This window comes from Heptranchias perlo, chromosome 23 (assembly GCF_035084215.1).
Source record: "Heptranchias perlo isolate sHepPer1 chromosome 23, sHepPer1.hap1, whole genome shotgun sequence".
NCBI lineage: Eukaryota > Metazoa > Chordata > Chondrichthyes > Hexanchiformes > Hexanchidae > Heptranchias > Heptranchias perlo.
Window position 1 is genome coordinate 12,452,370 of NC_090347.1, and position 17,699 is coordinate 12,470,068.

Here is a 17,699-nt window from a genome sequence, read left to right on the forward strand (position 1 = left end):
TTAAGGAACATGAATATTGGTTGATGACATTTACCACAGCAAGACCAATATGTAAACCTTCTGGATTGATGACTTTCTCTACACAAGTTTAGCATCTACTACTTTAGCATTTTAAATTTAATACAACTGAGGTCACAACTGTAGAAATAACAATGTCCATTCACAACAATGTGCCAGTTAATGAATTGAAAATCCATTATATGTCCTTTCTTACAGAATTTAGCCATTTATCTGTTGATTTTTCGTTGCCCACTGGGGAAATATAAATCTTGTTATTAGCACAATTAAAATCAATCATTGTAAGTGATACAAAGTTGTAGTTACGAACATTAAAGTCACCAGCTCACAACAGTTTCACAGGTACCTGAAGCCACAGTATGGTTCCCAATATTATCACGACCACTACATTCACTGAACCTCAGGCTGCACTTCGTAATAAAATGGTATTCCAGTAGGGTGGATGCATACCTTGTTTTTTTGTCGGGGTGCAACAGGCATTTTTCTGACCAGCTGCCCCTTCGGGCTTAGGGTTCAAAATGACATATTTACTCTTCAGAGTTTCTAGTTGATAGGAAAAACTCTTGCTGGCAGGCTCAAATTCAATTTTCTGAAGTAAAACCTTCTTTGCCGAAGCTGCTAGCAGTTTGTTGAGGTCACCTTCATCAGTAGAATCTTTTCGTCCAGGCTTCAGGGCTTCTTTCAACTTGTCTACTATAGGCATGGTGCATAACTGAAAATACAAAAATGTAATGAGCTAAATCATCTCCCACCAGCAGCACAGCGAACTAATCAATACAAGGTTGACCTAACCTTGTTTCCTTCGCAGCAACAGCAGCACCATGTTAAACCAAAACCATTACATATTGTACTGAACAGATATAAATTTACTAAAAATTTTATTTGAGCTAAGACACAATGTTAACATTTTTCTTTTGCTACATAGACTGCTAATTATTTTTCTCCCCCCAACTTGAACATGCAACATTTTTCTCTGGAAGGATCTATTACTGAAACTACAGTCAGACTTTGCAATGTATTCCTAGCTTGAGAATCAGGGCACTTGAAATACAGAGGTCTTACTCAAGTTGAGCACTAGAGATGAGTCGCACATGGCTGCAGTTAAATGCCAAAGCAAAGAATTTGATTTGATCGCCTTCTACCAAATATTCATCACAATTTTAGCCATACATTGTCCTTGCAGCTCCCCAAGATGGAAACACTCATTGCCCTTTTACAGAAACCAGCACTTTTAGGTGGGGTTTTAATTTTAAAAAATTCCTCTAGTATCTTCACAAGACTCTCCTTTGTCAGAGAGAATTATGGACCGGTAGAGTTAAGAAACAAAATGCTGTGAATCTTTATACATACCACACATTCCACATCACTTCTACATACAACAGACACAAGTTATCACATTCTACATCGAGCTCTGCTTTGAAAAACTTTTCATATTGAAAAAAGATCAGGTCCAACCCTGTTACTGTTTAATCAAACTTCAAAGCTTGAATTAAATTCCTTTGTACCTATACAGCATGCAGGAAGTATTTTACCTTCTCTTCTGAAAAACCTAGTCTAAACACACAGCTATTCCATTGCTTTTAAAGTGTCACTGTCAGCAGTTTATGCAGAGGCAGCGGTTATGTTGACAATAGCCATGTTTTATTCTCTCGTCAAATTTGGCTGGATCCAGATAAATAACCAAAACGTGTGCGACTCAACCACAATTTTTCTTGTTTTTTCATAGAACTAAGACTTACCAGAGGGATTCAAAGTGTATTTACCTAAACTTACACTATCGCTAGAATCATTCAAGATTTGGTCTGACTAATCACCATCCACAGACACTTAATCTCGGCATTTTTCACTTAGACGCTAAAGGACTTCCATCACATCATTAAATAAACCTCTACTGAGTCCTACAGCAAGGTAAAAATTGCACAACGTAATTTTAACCAGGAAAAATGACTGAAAATTAGACTGTATAGTATAATTAATTTTACAGTATAATTAATTTGTTCCTTCATTTCCGGAATGTAGGCCAAATTCAGCACATCCATCAAAGGGAATGAAGGGCAATTATGATACATACCTCAGTAGGGGGAAGAGTTATTATAATTTTCATCAATGCAATCAGAATGAGAACAAGTGCACCATATAGAAATATACTAATATTTGATATTGATTTAGCTTTTTCATTCTGACTGTATGAAAAGACTATCGAAAATAAGCAACACCCTGGTATAACAGATTGCTTTCTAAAGCTGAAGTTTGGGTATACAAACATAGACGGAACTCTGCAATCCATGAAAAACAGCTTACCTCAACTGTTAGGTACAAAGTAGAAATGGGTTCCATATCCCAGCATCTCTGTCACTCATTTTAAAAACATATGGGTATGTGGCCCACTATAGCACTTTGGTTTTTTTTGATTTTAGTGTGGCACAGTGAAGGTAGAATTTGATAGAATGCATTAAAACCCTCTCCCCACATGTAATTATTCCTTTTCTCCCATCCCTGTTTTATTGCATTTTGATGTGCATTTATTTCTTTATCTTCTCCCTGCCTTGGAGGGAGTGCAGCGTAGGTTTACTAGAATGATACCCGGACTTCAAGGGTTAAGTTACGAGGAGAGATTACACAAATTGGGGTTGTATTCTCTGGAGTTTCGAAGGTTAAGGGGTGATCTGATCGAAGTTTATAAGATATTAGAGAGAAGCTCTTTCCGCTGGCTGGGGATTTTAGGACTAGGGGGCAGAGTCTAAAAATTAGAGCCAGACCTTTCAGGAGCGAGATCAGAAAACATTTCTACACACAAAAGGTGGTAGAAGTTTGGAACTCTCTTCCACAAACGGCAATTGATACTAGCTCAATTGCAAAATTTAAATCTGAGATAGATAGCTTTTTGGCAACCAAAGGTATTAAGGGATATGGGCCAAAGGCAGGTATATGGAGTTAGATCACAGATCAGCCATGATCTTATCAAATGGCGGAGCAGGCACGAGGGGCTGAATGGCCTACTCCTGTTCCTATGCTCTCCCTCACTCTTCCACTTTCACCTCACCCCACCTCCATTTAAAAAAAAAATCGGGGTTTTTATGTGGTTTTCTGGCATGGCTAAGTAGTTTCAGAAATGTAAGGATTTTAATGTACCAGAATTAGAGTCCCTGCCTTGCTGCAATCTCCCTCAAAAGTTTGCACAAGTGCAGATTTTAGGAAAGTCTATCCATTTAGAAAGCTTGTAACTTAATGAAATTACTTTTGATACCAGGAAACATAAGATAATTTAATTTTCAGAACGACAGGGAGCATTTTTTGCAGACAGAGAGCAAGAAACTATAAACTGTGCCTGCATTATAGACTAAAAGGAAGGATGTGACCAAATAACAGAGGATACCTTTTAAAAAAAAATTAAGAAGTACAAACTATTACCTCTGGTAACCTCTTCTGTGGCCAACCCACACAAATAAAGGCTGAAAGGTGGAACAGGAGTGTTCAAAAAAATACAATCGATAAAAAGAGGGCTGAGTGAGTCATAATTTACAAAATGTAGCTTGCCTTTGCAATAACAAATGTTAGTGCATCCCCTGCCACCAGTGCAAACAGCCTCTTTTTAAAAAAAAATGATTACAGGATGGTGCTTGCTTTTTTAAAGCAGCTACAATGTCCATCACACCTGGCTTGATTTTTTGCAGAAACGCGGGACCAGAATAAAGGCTTTCACTTTGATTGGCAGTTTTGGGACCACACCCTTATAGATTCCGCAGCCAAGCACCTGCATTAAACCAAATTTCACGTATTTTAGGAAATCACGCAGTGTGAGGGTTCTCAATGCGGAGAAAACTTTGGGAGAGAGATTAAGTCAGTTACAAATCAAAAAGGCAAGGCAAATTCATTTGAATGGATGACCAACTCAAAAACAGGTCATGTTTTCAAGCCGTAATAAATTCATAAAAGTGACCACTCATGGGAGACTGACAGGTAGGGGTGGGCTGAAGGGGGAATAAAGAAATCCTTTTTGTTTTACATAGGAACATAAGTAGGCCATTCAGCCCCACGTGCCTGCTCCGCCATTTGATAAGATCATGGCTGATCTGTGATTTAACTCCATTTACCTGCCTTTGGCCCATATCCCTTAATACCTTTGATTGCCAAAAAGCTATCTATCTTACATTTAAATTTAGCAATTGAGCTAGTATCAATTGCCGTTTGCGGAAGAGAGTTCCAAACTTCTACCACCCTTTGTGTGTAGAAATGTTTTCTGATCTCGCTCCTGAAAGGTCTGGCTCTAATTTTTAGACTGTGCCACCTATTCCTAAAATCCCCAACCATTAGAAATAGTTTCTCTCTATCCACCCTATCTGTTCCCCTTAATATCTTATAAACTTCGATCGGATCACCCCTTAACCTTCGAAACTCCAGAGAATACAATCCCAATTTGTGTAATCTCTCCTCGTAACTTAACCCTTGAAGTCCGGGTATCATTCTAGTAAAGCTAAGCTGCACTCCCTCCAAGGCCAATATGTACTTCCGAAGGTGCGGTGCCCAGAACTGCTCACAGTACTCCAGGTGCGGTCTAACTAGGGTTTTGTATAGCTGCAGCGTAACTTCTGCCCCCTTGTACTCTGGTCCTCTAGATATAAAAGCCAGCATTCCATTAGCCTTGTTGATTATTTTCTGCACCTGCTCATGACACTTCAATGATCTATGTACCTGAACCCCTAAGTCCCTTTGGACATCCACTGTTTTTAACTTTTTACCATTTAGAAAGTACCCTGTTCTATCCTTTTTTGATCCAAAGTGGATGACCTCACATTTGTCTACATTGAATTCCATTTGCCACAGTTTTGCCCATTCACCTAATCTTTCAATATCCCTTTGTAATTTTATGTTTTCATCTACACTGCTTACAATGCCACCAATCTTTGTGTCATTGGCAAACTTAGATATGAGACTTTCTATGCCTTCATCTAAGTTATTAATAAATATTGTGAATAATTGAGGCCCCAAGACAGATCCCTGCGGGACTCCACTAGTCACATCCTGCCAATGTGAGTACCTTCCCATTATCCCTACTCTCTGTCGCCTTTCGCTCAGCCAACTTCCTAACCAAGTCCGTGCTTTTCCCTCGATTCCATGGGCTTCTATCTTAGCTAACAGTCTCTTATGTGGGACCTTATCCAATGCCTTCTGGAAGTCCATATAAATAACATCCATTGACATACCCCTGTCCACTACTTTACGTATGATAACTTTGAAAGTGGGCAAATAATTACATTTCCAGTACTCTCAATGTCTTATCAAGTTCATAATTAACAATTTTTCTAATATATTTGTAAAACTTTCCTATACTTACCCACATTTTTGATGGCAAGTTTATCAATGCATTCGTTAATGATTTTACATTACTTTCAAATACCAAATACTTGCAAAATAATATAAAAGGCCTTGACTAAAGGGATGTATCAGAGCAGAGCTGGCTGCGAGAAGGTAGATGTAAAGGAACATTTAAGAAAGATCAAATTACAAAATTTCTGGACCACATTATGTGCGCCATGAACAGGATGCAACAGCAGTCTGTGCTTTACCTCAAGTAAAGCGAATAATACCAGTGGATCATGGATCTTGAAAGATATGCACTGTAATTCTATATTTTCTCAGTAAAGCACCAAGTCCTGTTGTGTGTCCTATATATAAACTGTGCCAACAGCTTGCAAGTTCAAAAATCCCTATTTGCATAACATACTGAAAGTTGCCTCATTTACTGCTGTGTAAACAAACTATCCCACACCATCAACATTCTGGGGGTCACCATTGACCAGAAACTTAACTGGACCAGCCATACAAATACTGTGGCTACAAGAGCAGGTCAGAGGCTGGGTATTCTGCAGCAAGTGACTCACCTCCTGACTAACCAAAGCCTTTCCACCATCTACAAGGCACAAGTCAGGAGTGTGATGGAATACTCTCCACTTGCCTGGATGAGTGCAGCTCCAACAACACTCAAGGAGCTCGACACCATCCAGGACAAAGCAGCCCGCTTGATTGGCACCCCATCCACCACCCTAAACATTCACTCCCTTCACCACCGGCGCACAGTGGCTGCAGTGTGTGCCATCCACAGGATGCACTGCAGCAACTCGCCAAGGCTTCTTCGACAGCACCTCCCAAACCCGCGACCTCTACCACCTAGAAGGATAAGAGCAGCAGGCACATGGGAACAACACCACCTGCACGTTCCCCTCCAAGTCACACACCATCCCGACTTGGAAATATATCGCCGTTCCTTCATCGTCGCTGGGTCAAAATCCTGGAACTCCCTTCCTAACTGTGGGAGAACCTTCACCACACGGACTGCAGAGGTTCAAGAAGGCAGCTCACCACCACCTTCTCAAGGGCAATTAGGCAATTAGGGATGGGCAATAAATGCTGGCCTTGCCAGCGACACCCACATCCCATGAACGAATTTAAAAAACTAGATGTAAAAAGCAATTAAATTCCAGTAGCATTTATGTACTTAAACAAGATACATTTGATGAATTTATAAAAGAAGCATAGATAAGAAATAGGAGTAGGCCATGCGACTCCTCGAGCCTGCTCCGCTAATCATTTTTAATTGATCTGGCAAATTAAATGCCAAACAGAAAACTGCCTGTTTTCAGAAGGTTGTGGGTTCAAGTCCCACATCAGAGGCTTCAGCACAAAATCTAGCCGACACACCAGTACAATAATGAGGGAGTGCTGCATTGTCGAAGGTGCCGTCTTTTTGACGAGATGTTAAACCAAGGCCCTGTCTGCCCTCTCAGGTGAACATAAAAGATCCCATGGAACTATTTCGAAAAAGAGCAGGGAGTTTTCCCCAGTGTCCTGGCCAACATTTATTCCTCAACCAAGGTCACTACAAAAAAAGATTATCTGGTCATTATCACAATAGTCTTTGTGGAACCTTGCTGTGCGCAAATTGGCTGCCACGTTTCCGACATTACAACAGTGACTACACTTCAAAGTACTTCATTGGCTGTGAAGTGCTTTGAGACGCCCTGAGGTCGTGAAATGTGCTATATAAATGAAAGTTCTTTCTTTTCTTTTTATTTTAAAAGCTGAAAATAACTCAGTTATAAATCTCAGTTACTCCTGCTCCCAGGTGACAATGATTTTAGGCACTGAAAATGTTACTTCTCTGATGTGGCAAAAATAAAGCCTTTTTGGAAAAAATGACTTTTTTTGAAACATCACAACTTTTGTTAAGAAGTCACAGGTTAAGTGTGAGAAAAAAAATGTGGAAAGTTTTGCAGTAAGTTACTACCATGACATCCCAGTGCTTACAAATGGAAAAAGCTGCATGCAGCCCTTTTAAGGCTGCATTTACACTATATGGTTTTGCTCTGCACTGATCCCGTGATTATATAATGCATATACAGTCTGAATGACATGTCGGGCTCAACTTGATATTGGAAGTGGAGTGAGACTACCTGGAGGAGGCAGTATCACTGCTTCCTTTCAGAATCACTACACACATGACTTCCACTCTTAACAAAGGAGTTTCTCAGTCAGCATCCTATATAAAAAGCAAACTAGCTGGCTCTGCACCAACACTAAAATTGCAGACTGTGAATGTACGATTAGAAAGGTCTTCGGTTTCCCGAAGAGGGAATCTCGCTCAATTATCCCATTTAAAAATCTAACTTTAACGTGGTTTTTTTTTGGATTATACAAATTGTGGGTAACATGGAGAAGATGCGGGACATTCGTTTTGTTGATTTGCAGATTTCTCACTTCATAAGGTATTTCACTTGTCACTGATCTGAAAGGCCTCTCAAAGATACCCACCTCATACTGAGCCTCCGATGCAGATATTTTGAGAGATGACCAGCAGCCACCAAGCAACATATATGCAAGTGTGTCTTTTCCATTCAGAGGATCAAAACTAGTATGTCCACTATGGATGCCTTTGAATCTGCACTGATTGAAATAGCTCTTTTCAATTAGCGGCTACGTAAAAAAGAAAAGAATGTGCTCTCTGACCCAGTGGTATTTTCTTCCATAAAAAGTATTGATTTCAATTGTACGAGTTCCATTGTCAGAGTTGGAATCATTAATTAATTCCTCACTCAGCCCAAATATTAATATTGACTAAAACTACACACATTAAAAACAGAAACATGAAAAGTTAAGTTAAAATTCCATAGTTTAAAATAATTTGCTTTTTATACAGAATGCTGACGTTTCCTTAAGAGTGGCAGTCACATGAACAGACCAGATAGGTGCAAGTGTTATGACTAAGGCCAGGACAAGATCATAACATAAGATACAGATAAGAAAGATCATTTGGTCCATCCAAGCTCCATCAGAAAGTATCAACAGTTCCCCCATCCAGATTTGCCTCCTCCCTACTTGCTGAATTCCATACAAATAATTTTAACACCCAGTTTCCAAAATAATATTCACCTGCATTTCCCAAGGCATCTGCTCTCTTCACTTAGCTCTCCTCCTGATATATATATCCCATCATATTTTCAATGTCCACTTCTTAAAATGCCAGCTTTTCTGGTTTAGCTATTTCTAGCAGTATATCAATCCACTCTTACAGGGAGAACACTGTTCACCCCTACAATATATTATTCCTTTCCCTAATAGCAGGGCCAGCTGCATAATTTTTTAGCTACCATTTATTTATCTTGAGTTCTTCTAGCATTTCTCAGTGCCGGGACATACCTGGCAAAACTAGATCATGAGCAGCCCTACATTTTCCGTTATCTTACTCCGGAAAGTTACAGATAGTTGCACACTCCAAAGTATACTGTATTTTTACTCTTTTACTCCCTTTACCACACACTGATAGTTGGGAGATAATGCCACTTCTCTGTATAGTCCCTTGTGATTAATTTTGAATTGATTAGCTTGAAGTCTTACAAACTATGCATATTTGTCTGACATTTTTACTGAGTTCCTTTGCCAGGCCTTCATTCAACAGCAATTTTACTGAAGTCCCAATCCTCCCTTTTTAATTTCTGTATACTTTCCAACAGATCCTCAAGTTCACCCCAGGATCAGAGATTCCTGTCTCAGAAGCTCATTAAATGTGGCTGCATTCTGATTTTTTTTTTTAAATTGAGAGTATACTTCAAATTTCTGAGATGGGCAACGTAACAAGCTTTTTAAAAGATTATAAGTTTTAAAAAGTAAATGTCCTTCATTTCATATCAGTGAGAAACCACTAAAGGATGGAAGAAACAATGAGTAACACCCTTAGAACATACGTAATACATGACTTTTTTTTGTTACTCTTAGTATTATATATTATTGAAAAATTACATGACTCTCAACATATCGTATTTAAAAGAAACATGCGGTACAAATTATTTTTATTCCCCATTTCTAAGAATAACCTTATCTTTGAAACATGAGGGCTTTAACAGATCAGCTACTGCTGCACATCAGGTTGCTGTGATCTTACAAATCCTCCCCTTCTATTTTTAGACAGGGGTTACAATACAAAAAAGTGAGTGAAAATGCCATCTTTTCATGAACCTAGACAGAAATTAGCAGAATTGCACACAGGGTTTTCTTCTGTATATAAATTATGCATTTTCAAAAACGGGTCATGTCAATCACCCTGCTACATTCTAAAATGTAGAGTGTAGAGCATTTAAGGGGAAGCTGGATAAATACATGAGGGAGAAAGGAATAGAAGGGTATGCTGATAGGGTTAGATGAAGTAGGGTAGGAGGAGGCTCGTGTGGAGCACAAACACCAGCATAAACACTTGGACAACATACAGGCTTGGGCTGATAAGTGACAAATAACATTCGTGCCAGACAAGTGCCAGGCAATGACCATCTCCAACAAGAGAGAGTCTAACCACCTCCCCATGACAGTCAACGGCATTACCATCACCGAGTCCCCCACCATTAATATCCTGGGGATCACCATTGACCAGGAACTTAACTGGACCAGCCACATAAATACTGCGGCTGCAAAAGTAGGTCAGAAGCTGGGTATTCTGCAGCGAGTGACTCACCTCCGGACTCCCCAGAGCCTTTCCACCATCTATAAGGCACAAGTCAGGAGTGTGACGGAATACTCTCCACTTGCCTGGATGAGTGCAACACTCAAGAAGCTCGACACCAAAGCAGTCCGCTTGATTGGCACGCTATCCACCACCTTAAACATTCACTCCCTTCACCACCAGCGCACTGTGGCTGCAGTCTGCACCATCCACAGGATGCACTGCAGCAACTCGCCAAGGCTTCTTTGACAGCACCTCCCAAACCCGCGACCTCTACCACCTAGAAGGACAAGGGCAGCAGGCACATGGGAACAACACCACCTGCTCGTTCCCCTCCAAGTCACACACCATTCTGACTTGGAAATATATCGCTGTTCCTTCATTGTCACTGGGTCAAAATCCTGGAACTCCCTTCCTAACAGCACTGTGGGAGAACCTTCACTACATGGACTGCAGCGGTTCAAGAAGGCGACTCACCACCACCTTCTCAAGGGCAATTAGGGATGGGCAAAAAATGCCATAATAAAACAGCTGGGCTGAATGGCCTGTTTCTGTGCTGTAAATTCTACGTATGTAAAGGAGACTGGAGGATTCGAATGCTGGAGAGTACTTTCCTAAAGCAGAATGTTTCTACTCAGTTTTTAAATTGTCTTTCTTCCGTACAAACGTGTGCAACTTTCTCAAAACAAAACTTAACCCACATTACATCGAAATGCACGGATGAAAATAGTTTAGAAAATTTAAACCTCCTCTTTCCTACATGAAACATCTCAATATGATTGCTTAATAAAGGAAAAGCTTCTTCTCTTACACAGCGAGATATGATGATAAAATATATTTGCACAATAGCTGTTGTATATCTGATCAGGAAAATTCCACTATGAATGATCAGGTTTATGTTCAATGCAATCCTGTCTAGTCTGGCAAGTGTTTTGGGGATCCCCCATCGGTACACGGCCAGTGGGGTGATCTGCACCTCCAGGGTCTACCTGCCTTTCTTCCGCCACATTCCCAGGCCAAGACAACCCGCGCCACTTTGCCAGATTTCCCATGCTTTCCTCCTCCTTTGCTATTCTGCTGTAACCATTTACAGCTCCTCTGAACCCATCTATTGTTTGTTTACTTGTCCCATTATCACCTCCTTTTGCCTTGCACCATCTTCCCCTTTTAACATTTAATCGCTCCTACCCTCCACCCCATCACAGACCTTTCCCTTTTCTTTCTTCCCCTGCCCCCTTTTCCGTGGCTCTGCACTTGCTTAAAAGCCGTTCATCTCTAACATCTTCCAGTTCTGATGAAAGGTCATCAACCTTAACTGTTTCTCTCGCCACAAATGCTGCCTGACCTGAGTGTTTCCAGCATTTTCTGTTTTTATTTCACCAAATGTCATGATTTTTGGCCGTTGATGATTAAGCGGCAAACATCCTTACCTGATGGGTCCTGTACTTTAGTGGGGCTTTTTTGCAGACAAAATTTAGGCTGGTGAATTCACGCAGTCCAGTTCTCTGCAGCTTGCAGCACTACACGCACTTAACTCAAACTACTTGTTCAGATAGCTATAAGCACATTGTATCAGAATGTTACTAAATGCTGATAATTGTTAGACCAGCAACTTCTATGTACAGTAATGTTTAGACCAATGATTTAAATAGACATTGTGGCCCACATTCTTCAATTAGTGGTCTTCTGGGGCGACTCCCTCCTTAGCCATTATTTCCAAATAGTCATTGTACATCAGACATAGTTCAAGTCTTGGTCACTTCCAACGTTATTTTTCCTCTTTCCAATTTTCAAGCTACTGATTCTTTTCTCCCATATGAATTAAAAGTAGAAGAGTTCCAGGATTTATCAAATGTAATGGAATGTAAGTTACTTTGGGTGGGGGGAGTTGCAGGGAAGGAGCTGGGAGAGAAAAGTGGTCACAATTTTTTTTTTACTTGTAAACTTATCTGCTTTGTTTTAACTTGTACTCCTTTTTTCTGCCTCTTCTTTCAGGTTAAAATGACTTGTTTAATTACTCTTACTTTTAAAATCAAAATGTCTTGTGGTCTCCGAAATCTAATGAAGAGTCCCGTCCAAAAGATTAACTTGTTCTTCATCACCATCAACAATGTAAAAAATGTCTGAAAATACTTCATAGTTTGGTGTATCGAAACGGACACTGAGCCAGGAAAGCAGAGATTAGGAGGGGTGACCAAAAGCTTGGTCAAAGAGATGGGTTTTGAGAAGGTTTTCAAAAGAGAAAGAGGCGGAGGGTAGAGAGTAGAATCGAAGTGTCTAGAGGTTCTGGCGAAGGGCTGGGGAGATACATGAGGCCAGAATCAAAGGAATGGAGAGTTCAGGGAGTGTGCAGAGATAGGGTGGAATGAAGCCATGGGGGTATTTAAAGACAAAGATTTTAAACAAAGGCGGTAGCGACCAGAGAGCCAATGAAGGTCAGTGAGGATTGGGGTAATGGGCAAGCAGGACTTAGTATTGGACAATACATTTTCAGCGAAGTTTTGGACAAGTTAGAGTTTATAGAGAGTAGAAGAATGCAGGCCCGCAAGGAGAAAGTTAGAGTAATCGAGTCTGGAGATGACAAAGGTGCATACAAGGGTTTCATGGACTGAGAAAAGAGGTGAAGGCTGTCAATGTTACGGGAGTGGAAGTAAGTGGTCTTTGTGATGAACAGGATTTGAGATTCAAAGCTCAGCTCAGGACTGAACAGACCATCAAGATTGCAAACAGTCTGGTTCAGCGCAAGTGTGGCTGGGGAGAAGAATGGAATAATTGGCAAATTGGCACAGTTGATGGCTTTGGTCTTCCCAGTGTTGAACTGGAGAAAGTTAAGACTCATCCAAGATGGGATGCTGGGCCAGCTGTCTGACAGCAGAGATGAGATCAAGAGAGGTGATGGAGAGGTAAAGTTGAGTGTCATCCACGTGTATGTGGATGCTAACCATGCGTCTACAGATGATACTGTTGAAGGAGTACATGTAAAGGTGGAAGAGGAAGTGGAAGAGTATAAACCGAAGTTAACTGTTCTGAGTGAGAAGAGAAGTCATAGCTGGAGATGTCCTGGTTGTGTTTGAATAGGTAGAAATGGAACCATGCAAGAGCAGTCCCACTGCAGAGAAGTTGAGGACCAAGAGGAGGGAAAGAGTGCCATGGTCACATTCACAGAGTGCGTTCATGGTGACTTTGGTTACGGCCAATTCAGCATTGAGAGATGAGCGAAGGCTGGACTGGAGGGATTTGAATAGTGAGTTATAGAGAAATGGCCATGGAAATGGGGTAGTGAGGAGAAGGATAGAGGGGTCGAGAATGGGTTTTGAAGGGGTGTGGGATGGTGCTGGGGGAAGAGGCGAGCATGATAATGTCAGCTAGGATAGGTGCCAGTAAGGGGAGTTGTGGGTGAGACATCAAATGGCAAGGGGATCAAAGGAGCAGGAATTGTATCTCCTAGATCAGATGAGTTTATCGTGCTGGGAGGGAAGGAATTGGAGTTGAGTGAATGGGGGGATGCTGGAGAGAGATGGGCATTCATGGCTAGAGTGGGGAAGGAGAAGGGGAAGATGCAGCTGCATGGATAGCCTTGACTGTACCAGGGAGAACAGAAATGAGAGAAAATGATGGTTTTGCTGGGAACGAGGGCATCAGAGATAAAGGTGGTCACTGACCTGCTGTATATTTCCAGCATTTTCTGTTTTTCTCACTTGTGGCCGCCACTGTGTAAGCAATGCACTGAATATTAGCAAAGCAGTTGCTCCAGTTTTCCTATCTGGGAAAAGGGACACAAGGACCAAATTTATTTCCAAGTGATTGTGGGACCTCAGATTAGCAGATATTCTGCAGCATTCTCCAGTTCTTCTATGCGCAGTTGGAGAAAGGTGAACTCTCTGTTCTTCATTGTGCTTGCATTAACATTTTCATGACTGCAGAGATCACTCAAACATTAAGAACGTAAGTAGGAGCAGGAGTAGGCCATCCAGCCCCTCGAGCCTGCTCCACCATTCAACAAGATCATGGCTGATCATCTACCTCAGCGCCATTTTCCTGCACTATCCCCCTATCCCTTGATGCTTTTAATATCTAGAAATCTATCGATCTCGGTTTTGAATGTGCTCAATGACTGAGCCTCCACAGGCCTCTGTGGTCGAGAATTCCAAAGATTCACCACCCTGAGTGAAGAAATTTCTCCTCATCTCAGTCCTAAATGGCCTACCCCTTATCCTGAGACTGTGATCCCTGTTTTTTTGACTCCCCAGCCAAGGGAAACATTCTCCCTGCATCTACCCTGTCGAGCCCTGTAAGAATTTTGTATGTTTCAATGAGATCACCTCTCATTCTTCTAAACTCCAGTGAATATGGGCCCATTCTACTCAATCTCTCCTCATACGACTATCCGGCCATCCCAGGAATCAGTTTGGTGAACCTTCGTTGCACTCCCTCTATGGCAAGTATATCCTTTATTAGGTAAGGAGACCGAAATTGTACACAATACTCCAAGTGTGGTCTCACCAAGGCCCTATATAATTGCAGTAAAACATCTTTACTGCTGTACTCAAATCCTCTTGTCATAAAGGCCAACATACCATTTGCCTTCCTAATTGCTTGTTGCACCTGCATGTTAGCTTTCAGTGACTCATGTACAAGGACACCCTGGTCCCTTTGAACATCAATATTTCCCAATCTCTCACCATTTGAAAAATACTCTGCATTTCTGTTTTTCCTACCAAAGTGAATAACTTCACATTTTTCCACATTATATTCCATCTGCCATGTTCTTGCCCACTTAGCCTGTCTATATCCCCTTGAAGCCTCTTTGCATCCTCCTCACAACTCACATTCATAAGAACATGGGACCACAGACTCACAGGGGGAATTTAATTATGCCAAACTCCATAAAGGAAGCTCACACCACTGCAGGTGATTAGGATTATCAATTTCCATGCCAAGATGTTTCCCCCGCTACCCATGTTCTCTTCTCCTCTCCCTTTCTCTTCTGCAGTCAGTCCTTGATGGACTATAGCTCCACAGACGCTGATCGCCTCCAGTACAGCCCCCATCACTTAGACCATCCCTGCTTATATCGGACAAATGGCGCTAGCCGTTTGCCATTACCATAGGCATCAATTACAACAGCACTGCTTAAACCGTATTAAGCGTGCAGGCTACTCCGGGGCTGCTCAAGCAGCTGTATGCACCACTTTAAAGTGCCTGTCATTAATTCCTAACACCCCATAGCCTCTCGAACTTCTGCCACTGCTGGGAACCCTTCTTGCCGTCTCGCTGAGCTGGACATATTCCAGCTCCCATTTTAAAATTAACGTAACAATCAAGATGAGTCTGAACAAGTGACATTCATTGTGTATTGAGATGCAGTTTCCCTGTCCAATAAAGTATCGGTGGCCAACATGCAAGAGTTCTTGAAAGATGATCTCAATTCAAATGGGAGTTTATTGGGAATATGATAACTAGTGTTACTGCTTGCTCCAGATTCAGGGTCTCTTTAACTCACCCTCCTACGGACACCTTCTGTCCCCGTCACACACCTCTTAAAACGGTTCCAGAGCTAAACAAAATATCGTGACGATTTGCTTGCTCTTCCAGAATTATCCAGAGTTCTTCCACGTCTCCACTAGTTTACACCATAATTTATTTGTTACACTGGCCACAGCGTATAGCAGGCAAATTGCACTGACACCAATGCACCTGTTATAAGTGATGGGGACTGTACCTTGTCCAAGCTCCCAATATGTGAGAGCCTGGAGAGTGAATGGTGCCAGACTATTCAATTAAAGGACATCACAGCCTAGCTTGACCTATTCAAACTACCTCTTGAGAGTTAAAGTAACCGCTTGCTCATATCCAAGTAGCAAAGACAAGGTTGCTGTTATTTTTTCACACACGTAGAAGAGCACACACCTGAGAGAACAAGAAAACAGGAGCACAATCAAGAGATTCATACAACGTTAGAAACAGAGGCTCAGCTGGTTTCTAAATGTATTCTTAATGGAAACATTAGGTTACAGGTGAGGTCTGGAGTTGTCACCTTAGGGTTTCCTCACAGGGTTCAAAATGCCTATTGCTTACAGGTCCAAACACATAAGGATACAAAAAGTAGTGTAACTGCCTTGAGGGAATGTTAAGAGGCAGAAAAAGTACACACAGGACACAATTATGATTTACAGCAGAATCCACTGGGGCAGGGGAGGAGACTCAAGGAGCCAAGATGAAGGATGATGCAAATAAGAAGTCACATTCACCTGATCAAGGACAAGGTAAGTAATCCTTGACAACTTATGCTGCACATCCCTCTCTCTTCCTCAGCCTTTCACAAGCTGTCAACTATTTTCATTGCTTCTTAATCGTTTGATAACTAAAAAGTCTAACCTGCTTTTCAAAGTTTGTGATAAAACAGCCAATCCAAAGCAACATGCATTTATATAATGCCTTTAATGTAGAACAACATCCCAAGACATTTTACAGAGAAAAACAGCATCAGTAGAGACGTTAAGAGAGGTGACCAAGGCATGGTTGACCAGAACTTGTTTAAAGCCAGGGAGAAAGGAAACTCAAGACAGCTGAAGGAGACCAAAGTTAAATGAACAAAGGGTTTGGGATAGAACACAAGGGTGAAGGTGGTAACAGATATAGGGAGAGGTGATGCAATGCAATGTCAGGATCTGTAGATGAGGAATTTGAAATTGATACATTACAAACACTTTCTTTCCCCAAAGAAATGTATTATCTCTCACCCTGAACCATACAGAGCACGTCATTTTTTACCAAATGCCATGAATACCAAAACATGACTCAACAACAATTCATTCAAAATCTTTCATAATAGCTTGGAAATTATGAAAATTCCTTTTGCTTTTAAAAAAAACAAACCACTGAATTGAAGGCCTCAGTACAAACATACTCCAATCAGTTTAGGCTGTGTAAAATCAGAGAGATGGTGATCAGTCAGGATAAACAAATATAAGATACTTTTTTTTTTATAAAAACACTGCACTGGTACATCACTCCATACCATAACCTCTTGATATAAGCAGCATTAATTTGAAACTCCGTCTTGAATAAAGAAGGTACATTATGCAAGGTGCTGTGTGTCAATATTGCAATGAACTGCAAGTGGCCAGGAAATGGGCTTATGTGTACCATTGCCCTCTAAACTCAACTGTCACACTGAGTAAGGTATTGAGTGGAGACCAGGCACTTGTCCACAGAAGATGATTCATCCTGGTTCAGTCTTGTGCATTCTCCAGCAACCAGTTACAAAGAGGCACTGGCAGAGGCGTCTGAACAGGGTGTCTGCCTGCCTTCTCAGCTAGGTAAAATGCAAAGCAGAGATACTAAAAATAAAACTGTATAGAAAGTCATCCAAACCATATCAAAGCATATCTTTGGATTAGATTGAACAGCTTCTCGAGACAGCTTTAAATAATTGATCCCACATATTTTAAGATAGTACATTCCTGTTACAGTAAGGATTGAAAAGCAATGGAATGGCAAGGGTATATAAAAATTTGAATTCGATGATTTATTGTATTCCATGTTTGAAGTAGAGTTCAATTATATATGTAGTCATATCATACTTTTCAGCCTCACATTACTTTGGCCAGGACACAGAACTCCCCGCTATTCTTCAAATAGTGATTGAAAAATCCAATTGCACCAAGAAATCGTCTACAACTCTGTCCAG

At 41.1% G+C, this 17,699-nt stretch overlaps 1 protein-coding gene across 2 annotated transcripts in view; it reads right to left on the reverse strand.

The window, feature by feature from the left end:
• usp36 (ubiquitin specific peptidase 36) overlaps window positions 1-17,699 on the reverse strand; it is a 67,032-nt gene that overhangs the window by 46,381 nt on the left and 2,952 nt on the right. For both annotated transcript variants that reach the window (XM_068004024.1, XM_068004025.1), the window contains exon 2: window positions 469-730. In XM_068004024.1, coding sequence (XP_067860125.1) covers window positions 469-730 — 262 coding nt within the window. The remainder of the gene's footprint in view (window positions 1-468; window positions 731-17,699) is intronic.